The sequence below is a fragment of the Cebus imitator genome, unplaced genomic scaffold (genome assembly GCF_001604975.1).
Source record: "Cebus imitator isolate Cc_AM_T3 unplaced genomic scaffold, Cebus_imitator-1.0 Scaffold9, whole genome shotgun sequence".
NCBI classification, from domain to species: domain Eukaryota; kingdom Metazoa; phylum Chordata; class Mammalia; order Primates; family Cebidae; genus Cebus; species Cebus imitator.
This window is the reverse complement of record NW_016107324.1, coordinates 11,096,062-11,108,369: the sequence shown is the minus strand read 5'-3', so window position 1 is coordinate 11,108,369 and position 12,308 is coordinate 11,096,062. Positions and strand designations below refer to the sequence as shown.

The following is a 12,308-nucleotide window of genomic DNA, read 5'->3' as shown; positions in this document are numbered from 1 at the left end:
ATTACAGGCACGCGCCACCATGCCCAGCTAATTTTTTGTATTTTTAGTAGAGACGGGGTTTCACCATGTTGACCGGGATGGTCTCGATCTCTTGACCTCGTGATCCACCCGCCTCGGCCTCCCAAAGTGCTGGGATTACAGGCTTGAGCCACCGTGCTATGGTATTTGTAAGCCTCCTTTCATGGCACTGGTGGGAGTGTCTCTCAGCATGCTAATGGTATTATAATTAGCATATAATGAGCAATGAGGACAACCAGAGGTCACTTTCATCACCATTTCGATTCTTGTGGGTTTTGGCTGACTTCTTTTCCACATCCTGCTTTGTTAACAGGGTCTTTATGACCTGTATGTTGTGATACCAGTACTGTCAACCTCTGATGTCATACTGTGACTAAGAATGCCTAACCTCCTGGGAATGCATGAACACCCTTGCTATGACCTATAGTGCTCACAAAAGTTATGCTCAGTTGGCACTGTCCACCACCATTATCTACTAATGCTCCCCTTGTCACTGGGAGCTGCAGGAAACAAGCACGTACATGAGAGGGTCATCGTTAGTCCATTCCTGGAACTATCTCACACATAGCTGGAGAAAAGTATCAAGTTTTGCCACCTATCAGATTTCTTCTCAATTCACCTTCCTGATATAACACAGTTACTAATACACAAATTGTACCATTATGTAAAGAGCTTGGTAGGATTAGCAAGATTCTGTGCCAAGCAAGATACCAGGGCCCAGATGCCTCTATGAATTGTTTCTCAATTGGTTTAAAAAGATGAGAAAGCTTGTTTTCTCTTTTTCTTTTAGAAAATTTCTTATGGATTTTATTTTTAATTAATTAGTTATTACTATTATTATTTGAAATGGAGTCTTGTTCTCTCACTCAGGCTGGAGTGCAGTGACAAGATCTCGGCTCACTGCAACCTCTGCCTCCCAGGTTCAAGCAGTTCTCCTGTCTCAGGCTCCAGCGTATCTGGGACTACAGGCACCTACCACCACACCTGGCTAATTCTTGTATTTTTAGTAGAGACAGGGTTTTGCCATGTTGACCAGGCTGGTCTGGAACTCCTAACCTCAGGTGATCTCTCCACCTCAGCCTCCCAAAGTGCTGGGATTACAGGTATGAGCCACTGCACCCAGCCTATTTTTTATTTTTATTTTTTAACCCTGAGGCTGAGTTCCAACCTGATATTCTAGGACCAGGTTGTTAATGGGTTTTGCAGAAATGAGTGTTCTTAACTGATTTTCTGTAGTACTCACTGAACTTTTGTTCCCAGAAAATGCTGAGTTTTGGTCAGGAGCTAATGGCAGAAATCTTTTCTAGGTATGTGATTTATATCTACTCTTGGACTAGTCTACGCCCCCTTCTTATTTTGCAGGAGGCTTGCTAAACTGGCATTCTACTGCATATAATTTTAAACCAGCTTTATGCAGTACATCGGTTTAGGTCCCAATAGGAAACAGATGGCATACTTAAATTAGGATAATTAGAGAAGAATTTATTTACAAAGAGACCATGACAAAAATATGTATGATGAGTGGTGGGACCATAAGAAAGGATAGTGCAAGAACCTAAGTCTTGAAGCAGTGAGCAGTTACTATTCCTAGGCCTGACGGAATAAGATGTAAGAGCACCTGGCAGGAAAGTCAGATAAAAAGACCTCTTCAATGCACTGATCTCAGTCTTTTCATATGCTCTGATCTCCTATGAAGGTCCAGTAGCAGAACCCAACTTGATAAGCCAGAGGGAATAGGAGTGCATTGATGCAGTTCACATGAGTTCAATTCCCAGGGCACAGAGTGGGGTGGAAAGTGGCGCTGGAGAAGCACACCAAAGATATCTGTCACACATGGAAAGGACAGGATTGAAATTAATTCATTCCTTGATGTACTTTGCAAATAATGTCCCAAAGATAATGATGTCCTCAGGTACTCTGCCTCTTTTACTCACTACTTCTCTATTAAGCATGGAAAAATGAGGATCACGAGCCCAGGAGTTTGAGACCAGCCTGAGGTATATAGCAAGACCTCACCTCTACAAAAATTAAAAAAGAAAATTATCTGGGCGTGGTGGTGCACACCTATAGTCCCAGCTACTAGGGAGGCTGAGGCAGGAGGATCACTTGAGCCTGGGAATTCAAGGTTGCAGTGAGCCATGATCATGCCATGCCACTGCAGACCAGCCTGGGCAACAGTGAGACCTTGTCGCAAAGCAGAGCAGAGCAGAGAGCAGAGCAGAGAGCAGAGCAGAGCAGAGCAGAGCAAAAGCAAAGCAAAGCGTTCTTGAGATCCTAGAGAATCATCTTGAATTGATCCAGTCAGATGGTGATAAGCACTGTTTTCTCCTTTCTTAGCTTACCTGTATTTCATAGTACACAATCTGTTCAGCTAACACAGGGTTGGGCTCACTGCAGAAGGGGCAGGAGGGGATGGGGGAAGGAATGAAAAGGAAGGCTAGAAACTGGGAGTGTGTTAGATGGGAGAGGCAGCCATGGAACTCTACAGGCCAAAGCCCCAGAGCATCAGGAGTTAGTGGCTGTCTCTAACCCTGGCTAAGATGCCCTGCCACAGCATGACTGCCAGACTGGGACCTTCTTGCTGGGATCACCATCTTGGGAACTTCCACGATTTTGGAAATTAGAGCTTTTTGCTCAGATGGCTACAGCATGCTGAGCATACTTAGGAGTGGCAAAGACAGGCAAGCCTGGGGTTTAGGGAAGACACGGCATAGGATGATGGTTAAGAGCTCAGATGCTGAAGCCAGACAGCTGGAGTGTAGATTCTGTGTCTGCTTCTTACAGCCTCTGTGACTTTGAGAAAGTTATTTAACCTCTCTGTTTTTCGGTTTCCACACCTGTAAAATCGGAACGCTAATAGTAATATGTCCAGGGGTCTTAAGATGAGTCAATGAGTTAGTACTGGCCGAGTTCTTAGAAAGAGCTCAGCATAGAGAAAATACTATATACATGTTTCTGAAATCAAACTTGAATATCCCAATTTGCTAGGCCTCTTCTCGGGCCTGCCCATCCAGAGAGATTCTTGAAGTTGGTGGCATTTTCCTTCCTGTCAATGCACATCTGGCAGACTGTTCAAGGCCATAAATTTGTGTGGTTATCAGGGAGGGATGGCCAAATTGCCTCTAAGAATAGACCCTCCTGTGAATATGGAAGCTTAGCAATTCCCTGTCCTTTCAAAATGGGAAAGGAGTAGACTCCTGACATGAGCAATGCCCACTTCTATGATACGTGACTACCAAGAATATTGCTAGTCGAGGCTGAGTAGGGTATTCTGACCTCCTGCCCATTGGCAAGGTTTGATTTGCCCTTTTTGGCATTGCGGGACACTACCTATACCTGAAGTATGTTCTCGGCTGAAGAATATTCTTTATTGACTAAGAGCTAATTCTGCCTTGTGTTTCATAATCTGAATTCTGAAAGTCGAATAGAAATGGGATGGAGTAATTCTTGTATCTGAACTTTTGGGTTCTTATTAGGAGGAGTCAGTGGCCTTTCACCAAAGCAAGAAGTTTCTGCAAAACACACACCAGCTTGTTCAAGAAGATCCTGTTGGGCCTGTTGTGTTTTGGTGAGATATTGAGAATGCATGAAAGTGAGAAACACAGTTATTTTAGAAATTTGCCTTGTGTCAAAGTGATTGCCAGGCGGAAGGCACTTTTATTCAAAACTGATCTAAAAAGCTATTTGATGTATTAACTACTTGTAGGTGAACTATAATGTATTGAATTGAATTTACAGGAACAAGTAAAATCTGAAAATAAATTATTTTTCAAAACTATACTATTTGATAAATTTAAAATATTTCAGAGAATGTGGGCTTATCCTTTTTTGAGTGCCTTGATTTGGTGGAGTGCATGATTCTTGTAGCCTTTATGAGAGAAGCCTGTATTATATGTTACTTATTTGCTGGTTTACTAGTAAGATCAATGATATAAAATATGTTTAAAAGACAGCAAAGCTCTGTTTGAAACATACTATCAGTGGTATATGGGACTTTGCTGTAAAAATAGGAGGTAGCTGGGATGGTGGGAACAAAAATTATATTTTGAGATGAGTAAGGGAGTCATGGGATGAGGTCCACATGGTTGTGCTTCCCAGCGGTAGCCTTGTTTACATGGTTTGTTCAAGAGGAAATGTTAAAGTGACAGGGGTAATAAAGTTTCAAGGGGAGATGACTGACTTCTGAAGAGTCTAATGGTGGACACTGATCAAATTTATTCTAAGGGATAGAGAGACAATATTTGATAAAATAAAAGGAAGTGAGATTTAATTAGGGACCAGTGAAAATAAGCAGTCTTTGCACTAAGTCAGACATCTATCTTGGCCTCGAGAAGTACAGCTCTGTCTGACCGTAGGGCTGGATGGCAAGGTCTCCAGAGGGTTTTTCTTGCTGTAATCCCGGACAATCATGACTAGAGTTTCATTTGCGCATTGGAAGTGCCTTACTGATCCTTATTCTGTGTCTTCTCTTTTTAGCCTACGCTGCCTATTTCCTGGCAGCTTGCATCTTGAATTTCCAGAGGGCACTGGCCTTGTTTGTCATCACCTGCTTGGTAATCTTTGCCCTGGTTCTCCCGTTTCTGAAAAATCTCCTGGGCAAAAAATTAACAAGAGGTTTGAAGCCCTTTGAAAACTCCCGCCTGAAGCTTTGGATGAAATGGTAAGATAAGAATCTCAATAGCTAGCCTCACAGCTTATTCCCATCCACTTCTTTTTTTCTCTTTTGATAGTTGCTGATCAGTCTCTCAGACCTGCACATATGCTTTCCAGAACCAGGCGCAGAGAAAAATAGCAACAAGCCTCTGAGCACAGGACCTCAGTTTAGCTTCTTGTAGCCTTGGGTCTCAACATTGCTAGGGTGCAGGAGAAGTTTTTAGTTTCAGAGAAGAGTTTTAGTCTGACTGTCATCAAGGCCTGTGTCAGAAATGAGAAAAACTATAGTCCTCTTCAGTGAAATAATCAGAACATAGAGCCTTGGAGCTGCATTAAGTGATCAAATTGATTTGGTGGACGTTGGTGTCTCCCTTAGTTCCTACTTTTTATGCTTTTTTCCCTCTAGTCTCTCAGACTTCCTGCACCCACTGGTGCCTTTTAAAATTCCCTAGAGTTTAAAGAGAAGATTTAGAGTTGTATATATTCTGAACTGGATTTGACAGCAGCCACAGCTCTAACAATGGCATGCACATGGCCTTTGATTACAGGCCAGGAGTGAGAGAATAACTTTCAGACTCTATATGTTGTTTTTCATTCACTGAGTTGATGATGTGGTCCTGGCATTCTTTCTTTAGGGTGTTTGCAGGAGCCTCCTTGGTTGGCCTTATACTGTGGCTGGCTCTAGACACAGCCCAAAGGCCAGAGCAGCTCACCTCCTTCGCAGGAATCTGCATGTTCATCCTCATCCTCTTTGCCTGCTCCAAACACCACAGTGCAGTGAGTGTTGGGTATTTGGGTTGGGTATAGCAACACATGGCTAAGGGCCAAGTGCTAATCATAAAGCATACGCATCAAATATTAATTACAAGGGCATAGAACTAAGTTCATAACAACCCCTAGAATTTACCTCTTGGACAATTTTGTTCCTAAGAGAAGTTTAAAAAATTCTCAGAGGACCTAGACCACTTATTTTCAAACTGTAGATTGTGATCCATTAATTCATCTTCATATCAATTTTGTGAAACTAGGCCAATGTTAAAGAAAGGACAAAAGAAAAAAAATAAGGAAGGAAAGAAAATAGAATACAGTAGAAAATCAGTTTGCATTGCACTTAGTACTATTAAAATAATGGTTTATGACACTTTTATTTGTATGTATGTATGCATATATATATGTGTCATGAAACCTCCAGATACATTTTTTTAAAAACCCTCTGGACATATGTGGCTTTTTATATATTACTGCCCTGTTTCTCCCTACCATTGCCCCTGCTTCCTACACCATGTGACCCTAGACTTACTGTTAACATTCTAGGTTGGTTCCACCCAGGATACATGTTTAAAATTCCAACCACATAATGCACAAGTAGAACTCACATTGGAATAATTTTCTTATTGATCCTAGGTGTCCTGGAGGGCAGTGTTTTGGGGCCTAGGCCTTCAGTTTGTCTTTGGGATCTTGGTTATCAGAACTGATCTTGGATATAACGCATTTAAGTGGCTGGGAGAGCAGGTTCAGGTATGAGAAATTAAATGTGAGGGCTTTTCTCTTTTAGAATCCTAGAAAAAGGAGATTTGAGGGGAGCATGAGAAGATTTAGCTGTACCTTGTGAATGATGTGATGGGAGATCTGGTTGGGAAAGGAGAGAGTATACCAGGATACAGCTAAGAATATAAATAAAGAGCTCATGGGGGCATAGCCTACCCCTGGGCTGTCAAAGGGAGGCCAGCCTAAGCAACAACAGTAAGTCCTCAGAACACATGGGGCTGGTCTCATCTTTCCATGTGTCCTTTTGGGTTTCAGTCTTGTTCTCTGCCTTTTTCTTTTATTTTCCCTTCAGATTTTCCTGAATTACACTGTGGCTGGCTCCAGTTTTGTCTTTGGGGATATACTGGTGAAGGATGTCTTTGCTTTTCAGGTGATACCTGTTTTATGGGCAGAAATGATGGTCTATGGAGGGGTAGAGGAGTAAAACAGAGGCTGAAAGTGTGTATCCAAGATATCAGCCCCCCAGTATACCAATTTGACCCTAAGAAGAGGGTTTAACCCCATCAGTAAAGGAAACGGCATCCATCTCTTTCTCTTTGGTCATTGCCACCCTAACATTGGATGAAATGGAAATTGGGAGAAAAGGCTCAGAAAACAGTTTGTAGTTTAGTGCTGATGGGACAATGGATTTAATATATTTTAAATGTATTCCTAGATTAGTTTGTGTAGGTACTGAATACCTACACTGTATGAGATACCCTTGGAATGCTAAGAGCTTAACTTAGAAGCCTAAAACACAGTCTATTTATGGTCTACACAGAGTATGCAATGTAACATGTCATCACCTGCTCACCATTCTCATTACAGGCCTTACCAATTATCATTTTCTTTGGATGTGTGATGTCCATTCTCTACTACCTGGGCCTTGTGCAATGGGTAGTTCAGAAGGTGAGTCGTTTTCCTATACCAGTCAGGAGACGCGGGCCTTCCTCTTGTCATCTCTCAGCTTTGGAAAAATGCCCATAGCCATGATTTACAGTGTTAGAAACAATGGGAAAAGGCAGACCCTCTCAAGAATGCCTGACAGCAAACAGTCAGCTCAGACCCTAGGTAGGCTGACGACAGGGCAGAGAGAGAAGATGAGCTGGACTGCCTTTCATACTGAGTTTTAATGTACTTGTTCTAAAGGTCATGAGTCCTGAGTTCTGGTTAAGGCTCTGCAAGTTGGTTTTTGGCCTCAGCTTGCTGCACTACTTCTCTAGGCTCAGTTTCCTTATCAGTAAAATGGAAGAGGAGAGGTTTTGCGTGACGGTCTCCAAGATTCCTAACATTAATGGTTTAGGTGTCTGTATTCTTCTAGGTCGCCTGGTTTTTGCAAATCACTATGGGCACCACCGCCACAGAGACCCTGGCTGTGGCAGGAAACATCTTTGTGGGTATGGTAAGCACCTTGAGGCCTTTTGATCTTCTTCCCTCTAAGGAACTGATAATTTGGCACAAAACAAGAGTATGCTTTCCTTCTGAAAAGTCAAATAAATGAAGACTGTGGGGCAGCCAATCTTGGATGAGAAAGAACTCAACAGCACAAAGGAGACTCTGCTCATTGCATTCACCCTTTGTGCCTAATCATACTTTCCTGGGAATACTTAATCTGGAGAGATAGCCTTCACCACATTCTTTTTTTGGGGGGAGGGCAGGGCAAGTTTTGCTCCTGTTGCCCAAGCTGGAGTGCAGGCCCAATCTTGACTCACCACAACCTCTGCCTCCCGGGTTCAAGTGATTCTCCTACCTCAGCCTCCCGAGTAGCTGGAATTACAGGTATGTGCCACCATACTCGGCTAATTTTTGTATTTTTAGTAGAGATGGGGTTTCTCCATGTTGATCAGGCTGGTCTCGAACTTCTGACCTCAGGTGATCCGCCTGCCTCAGCTTCCCAAAGTGCTGGGATTACAGGCGTGAGTCACCACACCTGGCCGCCTTCACCACTTCTAACCACGACTTCCTACACAGGAATGTAGGGAATGTCCTGGTCCAACTCATATCCCTCTTCGGAGGCTATAAAGGGTGTTTGATCCTCATTCTGGTTTCTCCCTGTGACTCCCTGTGGTGCTTGGTTTCCAGGGTCTCTAAGGAAGAAAAAATCACTTGTCTTGCTCATGGCTAACACCAAGGCCTCTTCCACATAATACTTGCTTGATAAACTCATCTGTATGGAGTAGGTGCTCCATATGTGTTACTGACTGACCAGCTCAATGTTGGGGACAATGACTTGTCACATTCACAGGGAGTTAGTACTGAGGTCTTTCTCTCCCAAGGCTCTAGGCTGCTTCTGAAATGTTCTCAGAGTACTTCTGGATACTTTATCATAGCACTCCAAATTTTGCTGAAATTATCCATAATCAGCCTAGTTTCCTCTGTGAGACTATAAGCTTCTAAGAGCAGTGACTTTGCCTTATTCATATTAATGTCCTTAGCATCTAATACAGTGTTAAGCACATAGTTGGCATTTGTGAAATAATAGATACCATTGTCTTAAGTCAGTGCGAGATATGGCTTACATAGTTGGGTCTTCATAATTTCATAACATTATCACAAACATTATTTCTTTTGCTTATTTCATAAACAGGGGGTTTGGATCATCTATATGCATTTCATTTAATGAGTACTGTTTAAGCATCTAATATATTCTCATTAAGTGCACTGCATTCCATAAGTTCAGTAAGTGTGTGGTTTTAGACACTGAGAATATATAAAGAAAATATACTATTTCTCTTCTATAACTTTTGTGTTTTTGAGATGGAGTCTCAATCTGTCGCCAGGCTGGAATGCAATAGTGCAATTTCAGCTCACTGCAGCCTCTGCTTCCCAGGTTCAAGCGATTCTCCTGCCTCAGCCTCCTGAGTAGCTGGAACTACAGGCGCAAGCCACCGCACCCAGCTAATTTTTCTATTTTTAGTAGAGGTGGGGTTTCTCCATATTGGCTAGGATGGTCTCAATCTCTTGACCTTGTGATCTGCCTGCCTCAGCCACCCAAAGTGCTGGACTACAGGTGTGAGCCATCATGCCCAGCCTTCTGTAACATTTTAACATGTCAATAGATGAGACAGGCATATATGGAAACAGGTGAGAACTGTGACAGCCAGGACATGATTGGGTGCTAGAAGAAGTAAGGCAGATGTTGGATGGGCCTGACAGCAGGGTTCTGTGCTCACTAAGTGAAGCTGTACCTCACTGAACAGTGCTCACACTGGATGGACGTGTGTCTAGTAGGTCCAGCCCCTGGGGCTGGGGGGTGGGCACTCTGGTGTGGGGACTTGCACCTTCTTGGAATCTATTTTCTCCCTGTTTGTAGACAGAGGCACCTCTGCTCATCCGTCCCTACCTTGCGGACATGACACTCTCTGAAATCCATGCGGTGATGACTGGAGGGTTTGCCACCATTTCTGGCACTGTGTTGGGAGCCTTCATATCCTTTGGGGTAGGCACAGTCTGCTTGATCACTCCTGGGTAAGCTTGAGTTGGGTTTGATAGAAACACTGATGCCTAAGTCTGGCCTTACAGGTTGATGCATCATCCCTGATTTCTGCCTCTGTGATGGCTGCCCCTTGTGCTCTTGCCTTGTCAAAACTGGCATATCCAGAAGTGGAGGAGTCCAAGTTCAAGAGTGAGGAGGGGGTAAAACTGCCCCGTGGGTGAGTCCAAGGAGGCAAAAATACTTTGAGAGATGGTGAGCTGCAGTTAAGAGTGGCACTTTGGTGGTAGAGACTTCACGTCTCCCTGAGGGGGAATAATGCAATTCCATATTCCTTCTTGCCTATCTCTGCTGCTTGCTAATTATGCTGGTTTTCTTCATTTAACCCTCCCACCTGGCACTAGCTTCTGTATGCCACTAGCTCTCTATCCTTGCCATCAGTGCAATTATATGACAATTATATCTGATACTGCTTCAGAGTAATTTCCACTAATAGTGTCACTGAGGAACTCCTGTCACCTTCTACACTGGCCTTGCACCCTCCTCCTGTACAATAGGGACAGTAGGATATCTCTTCTCTGAGGGGCTGAGACTACTCTAGATACCCTACTCTTTCCCTCTGCCCAATAACCACAGGAAGGAGAGGAATGTCCTGGAAGCTGCAAGCAACGGAGCCACAGATGCCATAGGCCTTGCTGCTAATGTAGCAGCCAACCTGGTTGCCTTTTTGGCTGTGTTAGCCTTCATCAATGCTGCCCTCTCCTGGCTGGGGGAATTGGTGGACATACAGGGGCTCACTTTCCAGGTAAATGATTATGTTTGTTGGGCTGTCTCTGGGATGTGGTTAGGTAGCCCTTCAACCATGCACATCCTCCTGACCCACAGTAAGCTAAGAGACAGCATGAATAGAAGGGTGGAGGAGATTGGGCCAAGGCTCCAGAGAAGGTCCTTGGTACCTGACCTTTGTTATTAGTGCTTCTTTTTCCTAGGATCTCTCTCTTTCACTCAGGTCATCTGCTCCTATATTCTAAGGCCCATGGTTTTCATGATGGGTGTAGAGTGGACAGATTGTCCAATGGTGGCTGAGCTGGTGGGAATCAAGTTCTTCACAAATGAGTTTGTGGCCTATCAGCAACTGTCTCAATATAAGAACAAACGTCTCTCTGGAGTGGAAGAGTGGATTGAGGGAGAGAAACAGTGGATTTCTGTAAGTGACAATCGAAAAAGCATAAACACTGTGAGGTCTCAGCCATGATTATCTGAGGGTAGACAGAAAGTGCCACACAGGTATGTTGCAGACCCACAGATACCTTTCCAGGGTCGCAGGCCTAATTACAAAGCAAACAGAAGAGTATACCTAGCAGGCTCATCTGCAGTGCCTGAGCTATTATAGGGATGCATGCTATTACCCGCCATACCCCCCAACCACCGCCCCAACTCTGACCCAACTTCTCTCTATAATTAATCGCTAGGTCTTTACAGCTGGGGCAGTCCAGGGCAGAAACTGTCTTTTGATGGTCTATGGTCTCCTTCTTCATTTTAAGTTTAAATTGCTCCAAATTAACATTCTTTATCTCTTCCTTTTCCTCTCTCCTCTTCCTTCATAATCCTTCTCATTCCAAGGCCTTCTCTTTATCCATAGCCTTCAACAAGAACAGCGTTGGGCAGTGAGGCCCATGGTGGTTTCCATGTCATTATCCCTATAGTAACTCAGGAAACCAGTTATTTTCTGAGCATCCTTTCATATTCCTTGGGAAACCATGGAAAAGACTGGGGGCTGTCTGTACTCTAGAACTTCTATTTTGATTATAAGACTGCATAAATGGGACTGAATTTATTTGCTTATTTATTTTTGTTTTCCCCAGGTGAGAGCTGAAATCATTACAACATTTTCACTCTGTGGATTTGCCAATCTTAGTTCCATAGGAATCACACTAGGAGGCTTGAGTGAGTTCATCCATTTTCCCAGCTCCCCAGTAAGGGCCAGAGCCCAGCTTCTGTAGCAGGCAGTCTTAGTGCTTCAGTACAAGTTGGGATCAGATAAGGAAGCCGATGTGAAATGGACCCATTTCTTAGACTGTAATTGACTTGGACCTAATTGGCAGTCATGCTACCTGGCTACGCACAGAGCCCTAATCTCAAATTAAGTTACTTTTTTCCTTTGGATTGGAGGCCTCAAAGGCTAATTTTATTTTCATTTTCTCTATGAGGAAGAAAACATAATGATATTATTTCTATTTTGTCATTAAATTGGAATAGAGCATATATAAGATCTCTCTTCCTCCCTCCCTCTCTGCTGCCTCTTTCTCTCTCTCTTTTCTTTTCTTCTTTCCTTTCTTTTTGACAGTCTCATTCTGTTGCCCAGGCTGGAGTGCAGTGGTGTGATCTCAGCTCATTTCAACCTCCACAACCTCTACCTCCTGGGTCCAAGCCTTTCTCGTGCCTCAGCCTCCTGAGCAGCTGAAATTACAAGTGTGTGCCACCAAGCCCATTATTCTTTTTTTTCGTATTTTTAGAAGAAACAGAGTTTCACCATGTTGGCCAAGCTGGTCTTGAACTCAAGTGATCTGTCACTGTGGTCTCCGAAAATGTTGGGATTACAGGTGTGAGCCACTGCACCTGGCCTCGTATTTTATTCAGTAGTGAAGACACTTTTTTTTTTTTTTTTTTTTTTTTT

General features: G+C 43.4%; 1 protein-coding gene across 16 annotated transcripts in view; it reads left to right on the top strand.

Annotated features, from left to right (window-relative positions):
• The window catches only part of SLC28A2 (solute carrier family 28 member 2), a 76,617-nt gene that overhangs the window by 27,115 nt on the left and 37,194 nt on the right, over positions 1-12,308 (top strand). For 7 of the 16 annotated variants that reach the window (XR_005202913.1, XR_005202912.1, XR_005202914.1 and 4 more), the window contains exons 4-15: positions 3,495-3,586; positions 4,495-4,678; positions 5,307-5,448; positions 6,076-6,189; positions 6,512-6,589; positions 7,027-7,107; positions 7,520-7,600; positions 9,512-9,637; positions 9,721-9,851; positions 10,268-10,436; positions 10,641-10,838; positions 11,497-11,578. Coding sequence is in view for 13 of the 16 variants with exons in the window: in XM_037744534.1 (XP_037600462.1) it covers positions 3,495-3,586; positions 4,495-4,678; positions 5,307-5,448; positions 6,076-6,189; positions 6,512-6,589; positions 7,027-7,107; positions 7,520-7,600; positions 9,512-9,637; positions 9,721-9,851; positions 10,268-10,436; positions 10,641-10,838; positions 11,497-11,578 (1,478 nt within the window). In the remaining 3 variants the exon portion in view is untranslated. Of the gene's footprint in view, positions 1-1,278; positions 1,326-3,494; positions 3,587-4,494; positions 4,679-5,306; positions 5,449-6,075; positions 6,190-6,511; positions 6,590-7,026; positions 7,108-7,519; positions 7,601-9,511; positions 9,638-9,720; positions 9,852-10,267; positions 10,437-10,640; positions 10,839-11,496; positions 11,579-11,996; positions 12,040-12,308 lie in introns of those variants that run through there. The other 9 variants (XM_037744543.1, XM_037744555.1, XM_037744542.1 and 6 more) reach the window with 9 other exon arrangements.